This window comes from Thalassophryne amazonica, chromosome 17 (genome assembly GCF_902500255.1).
Source record: "Thalassophryne amazonica chromosome 17, fThaAma1.1, whole genome shotgun sequence".
Lineage (NCBI taxonomy): Eukaryota > Metazoa > Chordata > Actinopteri > Batrachoidiformes > Batrachoididae > Thalassophryne > Thalassophryne amazonica.
The window spans coordinates 9,057,104-9,071,483 of NC_047119.1; the positions used below are offsets into that span (position 1 = coordinate 9,057,104).

Consider the following 14,380-nt stretch of genomic DNA (forward strand, 5'->3'; position numbering starts at 1 on the left):
GCTAGCAGCTCGTGTAGCTGCGGCGCTCTGATCGCTTCCTCCATCTTTTATGATGGAATAATGCTCAATATACGTGGACATGATTGTTGTACAAAAGCTTCAGATATCTGTGGCTGAGATGGATGATTACTGGAGTGCAGTTTGAAGCAGAAACAAGGTGATAATCCGTGAACCGTGGCTGATGATGCATATGCAGTGAAGGCAGGGTGGACTGATATTTTTAGGGGGACCGTTCAGTCAATGACATGTCTGGTCAATTCAAGTGGTGTTACTCCAATAAGAGTTGATTTTACACTGTGTTGAGTTGATTTAGCCCTGTGATAGAGTATATTTAACTGTATTTGGACTGGGACTAAATGTTATCCAGCAGAGTAAATTTTACTCTGTTAAATTTACTGTGTACGCTACTGTATTCACTCCAGTGCTTTGAAATGGGAAATTATTGACAGTTTTAGAGTATCCAAGAATCCTTTGCGCACTGCAGAGGGAGGCTTGATAATGGCACAGCTTAATGCTAACTTTAACATTGAAAATGCCACAGATATGCTAATATGTTAGCATCGGTCCGTTTTTAAGTTATAAAATACATCTATCAACTGTTTGAGAAGACCATAACAGGTTGGTTTAACATAAAAAAGGTAAATATTACTCAGACATATGCTCTCTTGGGTTTTAGCAGGGAAAAATGAAGATAAGTGAAATAAAACAAAGAACCAACAAAGCAGCAGATCGAAGATTGAAGCACCGCTTCACTGGTTCAAGGTTCAAAGCAAAGCCGCACTGCAGAAATGCTTGATTACAGACCCGCTGCAGGGTCTGTAATCAATGTAGAGAAATGATCATTTTCCTGACAAACAACGGACACTCTGAAGGACCGATAAGGGAATCGTTAAGCGAAAAGGTTATTGATGTCGATGGATCGAATAATTTCTTAAGGATACCCGAAAAGAACTGGTTCCCGACACACAACCCAAACAGCACCACGCTTTTTAAATTTTTTTTTATAAAACTCATGATTATCTTAGTTAAACACCTAAATACATATTTTGGTTGAACTCGCCTCCATAACGACACAATGTTGCAAACAAGTTGCCGCAAACGCTTGTTTACACTGACAACAAAATCTCGGCATCCCCAGCGAGAACGTGATTACGCGCTAGATTTGACACCGTAAAGGCGTCAATATATTTCATAAAAGCATTTCTTCCACATACCTTAAATTCACTTGGCACAATGAGCTTTGGAGTGTCCACACCAACAAATGCGTCCACACCGCAGAAGAGGAAAATCGTCAGGATGATCGCAAAATCACTGATGAGCTTCCTCACCTAGAAGGATATGCAGTTGTACCAAAAGTATGACAATAAAATTTGTGACAACACACATAGAAACATTTATAGATCTGGCAACACAAACAGCCGGCTCCACCAAGTGAGAGTGAGGCCCCGTTCCCTGTATGTTTGCAGACAAATCTTGTCTGACTGTGTGCTTTTATTAGTCCACGTGTAAAAGCGGTGCAGTTAATATGTTTGTTTATAGACAGTAAACACAGCTGCTCAGCAGCTGGAGTCTGTTAATCCCCAGAGTTATTCATATTTATTTATATTAATTTGTTGCAGGACAGGCGTCACAAAACTGCAAAGAACCTACAAGACAACTCTGACAGCAATTCATGAAGAATCAGATGAGAAACATTTAAACAGAAAGAAATTAGTCAAAAATGAACAGCGTATTTATTTGTTTATTTACTGACAGAATAAAATGAAAATGCTGAATTTTCAGATTTTTTTTTTTTCCTGCCCAGAGTGATATTTTGGGTATAATTTTTTTTAAATTACAAATTACATTTTAATCATGTTAAAGCAAAATTTGATTTATTTGTTGTGGTGTCACCAATATTATTAATATCATTATTATTATTAGTAGTAGTAGTAGTAGTAGTATTAGTATTAGTAGTCCTATAAATGATTTTGTGCCACAGTAACCCAGTTAATAGTTTGCTGATATATTAGCCTCCCATGAGAGACAACATGCTACATAATGTGATGCTAACAGGGTGGAAACGGTTTCCACTTGAAGTTTCTTACGGCCCAAAGTGGCGATATGGAGCCTCTGAACGTTGCTCGAGCAACAATGTGGAAGTAAAACGCGGTGTCGCAGACTGAATGCACCCCCCCAAAAAAAATTTAAAAACGGTCCGCCTGCCTACACTGTGCATCCATGATTTGGGATAACATTTGATCCCAGTCTAGAGTAAATTAGACTGTATTATAGAGTGAAGCTCATTTGAATCTGAGTCTCTTCTCCCAAAGTGACAAAGGGAATAATGGGATTATCACCATCAGATGACAAAGTAAAACCTGTTAAATCATTCTAAAGTCAGTTTTAAGGAGAAACGAGGCAAAACTCAATCACGCTTTGAAATGACCGACGTGCAGTGAACGCATCAGCTAGCAGTTCATGTAGCCATGGTGCTCTGATCGCTTCATCCATCTTTTTTGATGAAATAATGCTGAATTTATGTGGAAATGATTGTTGTACAAAAGCTTCAGATGTATGAAGCAGAAACGAGGTGTTAATCCATCAACCGCGGCTAATGACACACGCACAATGAAGGCAGGGCAGAGCGATTTTTAGGGGGGGACCTTTCGGTCTGCAACACCGACTTATAAGCCCCCATTAAAGAAAAAAAAACAAAACAGTTGATCATTCCTGTCCGTATGCCGAAATCGTCCCACATCAATTTATTTTTTACTTTGGCTGAATTTCATTGACGGCGATGCAACTATGATTTGGCCAAAGTTTGCAGAGCCAGGCTTGGAATGTGTGGTTTGTTGTCACTGACAACCACACAGTGAGTTGCTCCATCTCACTCACACACACTGGGCCTCATGTATCAACGTTGCGTACGGCGATATTTGAGCATATATGGGGTGTACGCCAAACGGCTGCGCTACTTGGCATTTATCAATGTGGTCGTTGGCGTACGCTGCGCTGAAAATATACACCAGGTTGAGACGTAGCATAAATTATACACCAAAATGAACCAGCGCTGGAATCCACATAAAAATGAAGATGATCAACATGATAAACAGTGCCATTATACAAATCAATGCATATGTTACATAAATAACACTTTCCTGATTATACTACATAATAATCAATACAAATCCCGCCTTTGCGGGATTGTTATGGAGCACGATCCGTGGCCACAGCGCTGACTGCAAAGAAAGCGCTGCTCGCCTTTTTCTCCAGACTTCGAGCCTGGAGCCAGAGCAGCGCTGAGCTTAACTTCATGTGGTGTGATTGTTTTAGACAATGAAATTGATAATAACAACTGTAGTTTCGTCATTCCCTTAATTCGCCCGTGCTGCAATCAGGTTTTGTCGTCTCCATTCGGTTGTCACAATAAAATAAATACAGAAATACAGTTAAAAAATAATGAAATCTGACAGATTAGGCGTGTCTTATTAATTGAGTGAGCAAATATCCACATGTCAAGAATTATTGACATGTGAAAAGAGAATACAGTGGTCCCTCGCTATAACGCCGTTCACCTGTCGTGGCCTCGGAGTCTTGTGGAGTATTTAGTCCAATTTTGCATGCCTTTTTTTTTTTTTACAGTGTTCTGTGTTCTGCGTATCTGTTTATAAGAATCTTGTTGCCCAGAAGAGAAAGAGCGCCAACAACTACTCATAACTGTGTTTGTCACACGGAAACACACACCTGCTGCAGCGAGATGTGAGTGGGAAAAGGCGTGGCGTCAGGACGCAGAGGAGCGATCTGTGAAATACTGGTCAGTCACTATTAATAATTTCTTATGTGTCCGACCTCGTTCGCTGATCGTTAAAATTAATTTGTTAGTTCTAAATGCCATCATAATTATTTATAGGAAAATGTTCTATTTTTATTTCTCAAACAAATGTTTGGGCCTGAAACAGTTTGGTATTATTTTCCTACTAAGGTTTGAACTTTGAGAATGTTTACACACGAGAGAAAAGTGAGAAAATGTTCATGCCTGATTGAGAAAGTGTATAAACTGTGTAGTGAGGGGTTTTACAGCTTTGAAACGTCTATAATAATTGTAAAAAATAACGCTGACTACGTTGCGGTTTCGCGTATTACGGGCTATTTTTTAGAACGTAACTCCAGCGATTAATGAGGGACCACTGTAACACTTTATTGATTATATACTACAAAACAATTGATACGACAGCCGCTTTTGATGCTATATTGGCACGTGGCGTGATTGGTGGAGTTCTTTTTCATTGCCGTCTTCCCGGCTTCCATGTCGTAAAATGAGGGTGTGTCTGAAGCGGAGTCTGAATATTTATGGGCGTGTTTATTATAATTACGATCGTTTCCACCCGTCGCATTTATCAAGATCACGTCAGGCGTACGCCAGAAATGGGCAGGTGCGCACTGCTTGATACATGTCACGGCGACTTTGGTGTATTTCAAGTTTACGCCGTAAATTTACGCCACAAGTGCGCAACATTGATACATGAGGCCCAGTATGCATGTTTTATCACACTACTAGCGTGCAGCACACTGACTGTATGGAAACAAGATTTATTTTAAAAATAGCTGATATTTTCAGTTCCTCACTTGGTATGCAGATGCTGTATGTACCGTTTTTCAGGTTTTGAAATGACATATGTACCTGTTTCTAAGAAAAAATAAAATAAATCGGCCCTCTCACATCGCTTTTTTTCTGGTGTCAACAATGATAAATTGTTATATACACGCAACAAAAATATAAACGCAACACTTTTGGTTTTGCTCCCATTTTGTATGAGATGAACTCAAAGATCTAAAACTTTTTCTACATACACAATATCACCATTTCCCTCAAATATTTTTCACAAACCAGTCTAAATCTGTGATAGTGAGCACGTCTCCTTTGCTGAGATAATCCATCCCACCTCACAGGTGTGCCATATCAAGATGCTGATTAGACACCATGATTAGTGCACAGGTGTGCCTTAGACTGTCCACAATAAAAGGCCACTCTGAAAGGTGCAGTTTTATCACACAGCACAATGCCACAGATGTCGCAAGATTTGAGGGAGCGTACAATTGGCATGCTGACAGCAGGAATATCAACCAGAGCTGTTGCTCGTGTATTGAATGTTCATTTCTCTACCATAAGCCGTCTCCAAAGGTGTTTCAGAGAATTTGGCAGTACATCCAACCAGCCTCACAACCGCAGACCACGTGTAACCACACCAGCCCAGGACCTCCACATCCAGCATGTTCACCTCCAAGATCGTCTGAGACCAGCCACTCGGACAGCTGCTGAAACAATCGGTTTGCATAACCAAAGAATTTCTGCACAAACTGTCAGAAACCGTCTCAGGGAAGCTCATCTGCATGCTCGTCGTCCTCATCAGGGTCTCGACCTGACTCCAGTTTGTCGTAGTAACCGACTTGAGTGGGCAAATGCTCACATTCGCTGGCGTTTGGCACATTGGAGAGGTGTTCTCTTCATGGATGAATCCCGGTTCACACTGTCCAGGGCAGATGGCAGACAGTGTGTGTGGCGTCGTGTGGGTGAGCGGTTTTCTGATGTCAATGTTGTGGATCGAGTGGCCCATGGTGGCGGTGGGGTTATGGTATGGGCAGACGTCTGTTATGGACGAAGAACACAGGTGCATTTTATTGATGGCATTTTGAATGCACAGAGATACCGTGACGAGATCCTGAGGCCCATTGTTGTGTCATACATCCAAGAACATCACCTCATGTTGCAGCAGGATAATGCACAGCCCCATGTTGCAAGGATCTGTACACAATTCTTGGAAGCTGAAAATGTCCCAGTTCTTGCATGGCCGGCATACTCACCGGACATGTCACCCATTGAGCATGTTTGGGATGCTCTGGACCGGCGTATACGACAGCGTGTACCAGTTCCTGCCAATATCCAGCAACTTCGCACAGCCATTGAAGAGGAGTGGACCAACATTCCACAGGTCACAATTGACAACCTGATCAACTCAATGCGAAGGAGATGTGTTGCACTGCATGAGGCAAATGGTGGTCACACCAGATACTGACTGGTATCCCCCCCCATTAAAACAAAACTGCACCTTTCAGAGTGGCCTTTTATTGTGGGCAGTCTAAGGCACACCTGTGCACTAATCATGGTGTCTAATCAGCATCTTGATATGGCACACCTGTGAGGTGGGATGGATTATCTCAGCAAAGGAGAAGTGCTCACTATCACAGATTTAGACTGGTTTGTGAACAATATTTGAGGGAAATGGTGATATTGTGTATGTGGAAAAAGTTTTAGATCTTTGAGTTCATCTCATACAAAATGGGAGCAAAACCAAAAGTGTTGCATTTATATTTTTGTTGAGTGTATATATATATATATATATATATAGTAGTCCATGGGCCAAGCAGGTTTTTGGTACCACTTCAGGTGACTAAACAACACTTAGAATCCAGCCTCAGTGTATCATGGCCTACACAAAAATGTATGATAACAATCTCAGGGTGGTAGCTGTAGCCAGGTAGGGGTCAGTGAAGAATTACACAGAGGTCAAACTTTAAAAATGCTCCAATCATGTTGAAAACTATATCACATTACTTGTCTGGTCATAATGATTCCAAAAAGGTATAGTTTGCCACACTTTTTTTGCTGTTTTTACCCCATAACTCCAAAACATTCCATCACAGATAGTCCAAAGGTCAGTTTCAGTTTGTACAGGGGTCAAAAGTTAAAGTTGCTCCAATTTCAGTACAGAATGATGCAAATTATTGGTTGGAATAAAAGGATTAATAAATGGAATAGTTTTGACTCTGTTGAATGTTTGGTCTCCAAGGTAAAGGTCAAACAAGGTCAACATCTATTGGATTCTATGACATGTCAAATCAAAATCAAATCAATTTTATTTATATAGCGCCAAATCACAACAAACAGTTGCCCCAAGGCGCTTTATATTGTAAGGCAAAAACCATACATTAATTCTGGAAAAACCCCAACGGTCAAAACAACCCCATATGAGCAAGCACTTGGCGACAGTGGGAAGGAAAAACTCCCTTTTAACAGGACGAAACCTCCAGCAGAACCAGGCTCAGGGAGGGGCAGTCTTCTGCTGGGACTGGTTGGGGCTGAGGGGAGAGAATCAGGAAAAAGACATGCTGTGGAGGGGAGCAGAGATCAATCACTAATGATTAAAAGCAGAGTGGTGCATACAGAGCAAAAAGAGGTGAATAAAAAGAAACACTGGGTGCATCATGGGAAACCCTTCAGCAGTCTAAGTCTATAGCAGCATAACTAAGGGATGGTTCAGGGTCACCTGATCCAGCCCTAACTATAAGCTTTTTCAAAAAGGAAAGTTTTAAGCTTAATCTTAAAAGTAGAGAGGGTGTCTGTCTCCCTGATCTGAATTGGGAGCTGGTTCCAGAGGAGAGGAGCCTGAAAGCTGAAGGCTCTGCCTCCCATTCTACTCTTACAAACCCTAGGAACTACAAGTAAGCCTGTAGTCTGAGAGCGAAGCGCTCTATTGGGGTGATATGGTACTATGAGGTCCCTAAGATAAGATGGGACCTGATTATTCAAAACCTTATAAGTAAGAAGAAGAATTTTAAATTCTATTCTAGAATTAACAGGAAGCCAATGAAGAGAGGCCAATATGGGTGAAATATGCTCTCTCCTTCTAGTCCCTGTCAGTATTCTAGCTGCAGCATTTTGAATTAACTGAAGGCTTTTCAGGGAACTTTTAGGACAACCTGATAATAATGAATTACAATAGTCCAGCCTAGAGGAAATAAATGCATGAATTAGTTTTTCAGCATCACTCTGAGACAAGACCTTTCTGATTTTAGAGATATTGCGCAAATGCAAAAAAGCAGTCCTACATATTTGTTTACTATGCGCATTGAAGGACATATCCTGAACAAAAATGACTCCAAGATTTCTCACAGTATTACTAGAGGTCAGGGTAATGCCATCCAGAGTAAGGATCTGGTTAGACACCATGTTTCTCAGATTTGTGGGGCCAAGTACAATAACTTCAGTTTTATCTGAATTTAAAAGCAGGAAATTAGAGGTCATCCATGTCTTTATGTCTGTAAGACAATCCTGCAGTTTAGCTAATTGGTGTGTGTCCTCTGGCTGCATGGATAGATAAAGCTGAGTATCATCTGCATAACAATGAAAATTTAAGCAATGCTTTCTAATAATACTGCCTAAGGGAAGCATGTATAAAGTGAATAAAATTGGTCCTAGCACAGAACCTTGTGGAACTCCATAATTAACCTTAGTCTGTGAAGAAGATTCCCCATTTACATGAACAAATTGTAATCTATTAGATAAATATGATTCAAACCACTGCAGCGCAGTGCCTTTAATACCTATGGCATGCTCTAATCTCTGTAATAAAATTGTATGGTCAACAGTATCAAAAACTGCACTGAGGTCTAACAGGACAAGCACAGAGATAAGTCCACTGTCTGAGGCCATAAGAAGATCATTTGTAACCTTCACTAATGCTGTTTCTGTACTATGATGAATTCTGAAACCTGACTGAAACTCTTCAAATAGACCATTCCTCTGCAGATGATCAGTTAGCTGTTTTACAACTACCCTTTCAAGAATTTTTGAGAGAAAAGGAAGGTTGGAGATTGGCCTATAATTAGCTAAGATAGCTGGGTCAAGTGATGGCTTTTTAAGTAATGGTTTAATTACTGCCACTTTAAAAGCCTGTGGTACATAGCCAACTAATAAAGATAGATTGATCATATTTAAGATCGAAGCATTAACTAATGGTAGGGCTTCCTTGAGCAGCCTGGTAGGAATGGGGTCTAATAGACATGTTGCTGGTTTGGAGGAAGTAACTAATGAAAATAACTCAGACAGAATAAGCGGAGAGAAAGAGTCTAGCCAAATACCAGCATTACTGAAGGCAGCCGAACATAAAGATATGTCTTTGGGATGGTTATGAATAATTTTTTCTCTAATAGTTAAAATTTTATTAGCAAAGTCATGAAGTCATTACTAGTTAAAGTTAAAGGAATACTCGGCTCAATAGAGCTCTGACTCTTTGTCAGCCTGGCTACAGTGCTGAAAAGAAACCTGGGGTTGCTCTTATTTTCTTCAATTAGTGATGAATAGTAAGATGTCCTAGCTTTACGGAGGGCTTTTTATAGAGCAACAGACTCTTTTTCCAGGCTAAATGAAGATCTTCTAAATTAGTGAGACGCCATTTCCTCTCCAGCTTACGGGTTATCTACTTTAAGCTGCGAGTTTGTGGGTTATACTACTACGGAGTCAAGTTATTTCTGATTTAAGGCTGTCTTTTTCAGAGGAGCTACAGCATCCAAAGTTGTGCTCACTGAGGATGTAAAACTATTGACGAGATAATCTATCTCACTCACAGAGTTTAGGTAGCTACTCTGCACTGTGTTGGTATATGGCATTAAAGAACATAACAAAGAAGGAATCATATCCTTAAACCTAGTTACAGCGCTTTCACAAAGACTTCTACTGTAATGAAACTTATTTCCCACTGCTGGGTAGTCCATTAAAGTAAATGTAAATGATATTAAGAAATGATCAGACAACAGGGGGTTTTCAGGGAATACTGTTAAGTCTTCGATTTCTATGCCTTATGTCAGAACAAGATCTAAAGTATGATTAAAGTGGTGGGTGGGCTCATTTACATTTTGAGCGAAGCCAACTGAATCTAATAATAGATTAAATGCAGTGTTGAGGCTGTCATTCTCAGCATCTATGTGGATGTTAAAATCACCCACTATAATTATCTTATCTGAGCTAAGCACTAAGTCAGACAAATGGTCTGAAAATTCACAGAGAAACTCACAGTAACGACCAGGTGGACGATAGATAACAACAAATAAAACTGGTTTTTGAGACTTCCAATTTGGATGGACAAGACTAAGAGTCAAGCTTTCAAATGAATTAAAGCTCTGTCTGGGTCTTTGAGCTGGAGTGGAAGATTGCTGCTAATCCTCCTCCTTGACCCATGCTTCGGGCATTCTGACAGTTTGTGTGACTCGGGAGTGTTGACTCATTTAAACTAACATAATCATCCTGCTGTAACCAGGTTTCTGTAAGGCAGAATAAATCAAAATGTTGATCAATTATTATATCATTTACTAACAGGGACTTAGAAGAGAGAGACCTAATATTTAATAAACCACATTTAACTGTTTTAGTCTGTGGTGCAGTTGAAGGTGCTATATTATTTTTTCTTTTTGAATTTTTATGCTTAAATAGATTTTTACTGGTTGTTGGTGGTCTGGGAGCAGGCACCGTCTCTATGGGTATGGGATATTGGGGGGATGGCAGGGGGGAGAAGCTGCAGAGAGGTGTGTAAGACTACAACTCTGCTTCCTGGTCCCAACTCTGGATAGTCACGGTTTGGAGGGTTTAATAAAATTGGCCAGATTTCTAGAAATGAGAGCTGCTCCATCCAAAGTGGGATGGATGCCGTCTCTCCTAACAAGACCAGGTTTTCCCCAGAAGCTTTGCCAATTATCTACAAAGCCCACCTCATTTTTTGGACACCACTCAGACAGCCAGCAATTCAAGGAGAACATGCGGCTAAACATGTCACTCCCGGTCCGATTGGGGAGGGGCCCAGAGAAAACTACAGAGTCCGACATTGTTACACACCGATTCAATATTAATTTTAGTGACCTCCGATTGGCGTAACCGGGTGTCATTACTGCCGACGTGAATTACAATCTTACCAAATTTACGCTTAGCCTTAGCCAGCAGTTTCAAATTTCCTTCAATGTCGCCTGCTCTGGCCCCCGGAAGACATTTGACTATGGTTGCTGGTGTCGCCAATAACCAGAGTTTGTTCCTCGGCGGGTGTGTCGCCGAGTGGGGAAAAACGGTTAGAAATGTGAACGGGTTGGTGGTGTACAGGCGACTTGTGTTTAGGACTACGCTTCTTCCTCACAGTCATCCAGCCAGCCTGCTTTCCCTGATGCTCGGGATCTGCTGGGGGACAGCTAACGGCGGCTAAGCTACCTTGGTCCGCACCGACTACAGGGGCCTGACTAGCTGTAGGATTTTCCAAGGTGCGGAGCCGAGTCTCCAATTTGCCCAGCCTAGCCTCCAAAGCTACGAATAAGCTACACTTATTAGAAGTACCATTACTGCTAAAGGAGGCTGAGGAATAATTAAACATTTCACACCCAGCGCAGAAAAGTGCGGGAGAGACAGGAGAAGCTGCCATGCTAAACCGGCTAAGAGCTAGTAGCTGCGCTAAGCTAGCGGATTCCTAAAAACACACAAAGTGAATAATGTGTGAATAAGTGTGACATGTGACATATGTTACCCTGTAACATGATAACTAAGCATGACAGATGGTGCAAACTATTCCTTATTAGAACCCTATTAACCCAAACAATAATTTGCATAATTTTTTTACTGAATTTTAGCAACTTTAACTTTTGACCCCTGTACAAACTGAAATTGACCTTTGTGACCATTTTTGCTGTTTTTACCCCATAACCCCAGAACATTCCATCATAGATAGTCCAAACTATACCTTTTTGGAATTGTTATGATCAGACAAATTATATGATATAGTTTTTTGGCTATCATACATTTTTGTGTAGGCCATGGTAGACTGAGGCTGGATTCTAAGTGTCGTTTAGTCACCTTCAGTGGTACCGATTAGGTAAAAATTGATGACTGGCTCATGGACTATATGGGGCCTGAGACACCTGCATGCTGGATCATGGTCAATAAAACATCCCAAACAGCTGCATTGTTGCTCTTGATGTTCCCTCAGCATGCAGTAGTAGGAAGCATCACAAGTACTTCCAAACATCCTTCTTTACTTCAGAACACAAGCAGAGTGTTGCTCCTTGGTGGAGATGCGGTTTGTGCGATAAAGCTTTGCCGAGAGGATTTTGAAAAATCCTGAGAACAGCAGATAAAATAACTGACAGGTCAAATTTATGTTTGTGTTAAAATAGCGAGAACCTCTATGGATTTTCTTAAAGCAATTTGGGGATTGTTGCTACTTTGATGGGATTTCAACTTTAGTATTTCTGCAGCAACAAGTCCACTCATCCTCTTGATGGCTCACGAGCTTCTCCTTCTCCTCAAACACTGTTAAGAGTGTGAAATCTATCTTTCCTGCAGGGAATCTTATTGATGGCCAAGTTTAAGTGTTTTTTCATGAACACTAAAGATCTAAAATGAGCCAGAGGAGCACTGAAGACCGCCTGTGCTACATGTCCAGCGACACTCACTGTGGTGGGAAAGAACCGACTGGTCTTGAACTTCTTCAGGGCCATGGAGCAAGTGTAAGTGCCAAAGAACAAAATGAAGGACATCAGGGTGACGTCAGGCACGTAGTCACAAGCATCTCCAACCAGAATCCCTTTGTATTCCAAACACTGATGCTTTGTCAGAGATGCCCAGGTTGCATTTGCTTGCTGGGAAAAACAAAAAACATAAGTCCATAAATGATTTAAAAAAAAAAAAAAAAGCTATGACATTAAATGAAACAGTTTCAAATTCTGAATCCATGTCTTATGACCAAAAGGTAAGTGCCAAAATCTGCAGTTCATTGAATGGCCACTTGAGGCTGACTCCAAAAGTGAGTCAATCTCTATGGAATCCTGTATTTGGTACAAAAAAGGGTTTTGGTGTCTGTAGTTAGTTTCTCTGTTCATGACAGTTGTATGGGATGAGTTTTTAAGTTATTTTAAGCTATAAAGTTATGAATATTAGGGGCGGAGTCACTTCAAATGACAGATAATGGGTGCTCGGTCCACCTGCCAGCAGAGGGTTCCACACTGAAAAAAGGGAATAGTTGAACCGACTTAAATGAATCAGTTGGTAACATCTAAATAAATTAAGTTGTTTGAACTTAATTTCATAAGTTAGATCAACTCAAACTTAAAAACCTAAGTTCAAACAACTTAATTCATTTAGATGTTACCAACTGAAACAACGTTTTATGTTGGTTCTTTTTTCAGTGTAGTTGCTGTGGTCACAAGTGAATTTGTTGTTTGACTATTCTATTACAAATATGCGAGATAATATGGCCATCAAATAAGTCTGTGTTTCAGAATTTCTGCTGAGTGATAATTTTATATTTTTTAATTTGTATGTTAATGTAACCTGCGTCACTTCGTCCCTCATTTGGCTCAAACTCACAGTCCCCGAGATAGGAGGCAGGTGCTCTAACCACAAGACTAAAACCCATGCGCACACTGTTAAACCGAACACTCCATTTTAATGCAATAATTAAGTTAATGTAACTCAAACTTTGAAAAATGTTATCGTCACTCATTTACATTAATTAAACTAACTCAAAAATGAATTGTTGTCATAACAACTCAGTTCCTTTAAGTGCATTTAAAGTTTTGGGGCATTTAAGTGTTGGTGATGTATTTCCAGTGCATTCCATTGACTCATTTTAATTGAGTTCATCTAACGGAGGCCAGCAGGTGTCACTGTGCATATGTAGTTAGTAAACCTCACTCCCAACAGCTCAAAAGGATTCTCTGGTCACAAGGCCAGAGTCCTGGGTTTTAGCCTTCTGGTTAGAGAGTCCGGCTTCCATGCCGGGGATCGTGAGGTTGCGTCCCGAGGGAAGCAAATGGGCGGAGTCATAACAACAAGTAAACCAAAGAATGCATCAAAATTTAATCCAAAAGGTAATGCAATTTTTTTAGGCAGAAATTTGTCACTTTTTTATTGAAAACAAACTAGATTTACATAAGTTTAATTAACTATGAATTGTTAAGTTACTAATACTTTAAAAATTCTATTTTTGAAAATTATTTTATTTAAGTTGACAAACTCAAATGGTTTAAGGCAGGGGTGGCCAAATTCGGTCCTCGAGATCTACCTTCCTGACACTCTTAGTTGTCTCCCTGTTCCAACACACCTGAATCCAATGAAAGACTCATTAGCAGGGTTTTAATAAGTCTTTCATTTCATTTCATACCAAATTTGGTAACTTTGAGGTGGGTGTGTTTGGGCTTCATTCATCCCACTCGGTCAGACCAGTCTTGCCTACTCTCTCGCTACCCGTTTACCTATTTATGCATTGGCCTGGAGTTAGGCAGAGACAGACACTGCCAAGATGGTGACATATACAAAACCAAGCCACGTTTTTGGGTTTTCTGAAGGTGTCAAACCTGCTCTTCAGAAAACCTATGTATGATGTCAAGGAGGGATGGTCCAGTGTTCAGTCTATGCTTATGACTCAGTTTAATAAAGAACTGGAACAGTACATACCAATTCACTACTGTTTGCCCAGGGTTTCAAGGGTAGTGATGAGTTCCCTGTGGGAAAAAAACAAAAAAAACAAAAACACAATCAGTAAAATACTACCACTTGTTGTACTTGCAGTATCACCTACAAATTTGT

At 40.4% G+C, this 14,380-nt stretch overlaps 1 protein-coding gene across 1 annotated transcript in view; it reads right to left on the reverse strand.

The window, feature by feature from the left end:
- LOC117529027 (electrogenic sodium bicarbonate cotransporter 1-like) overlaps positions 1–14,380 on the reverse strand; it is a 112,423-nt gene that overhangs the window by 14,921 nt on the left and 83,122 nt on the right. The window contains exons 15-17 of the mRNA XM_034191717.1: positions 14,249–14,295; positions 12,247–12,432; positions 1,215–1,328 (exon numbers count right to left, since the gene is read on the reverse strand). Coding sequence (XP_034047608.1) covers positions 1,215–1,328; positions 12,247–12,432; positions 14,249–14,295 — 347 coding nt within the window. The remainder of the gene's footprint in view (positions 1–1,214; positions 1,329–12,246; positions 12,433–14,248; positions 14,296–14,380) is intronic.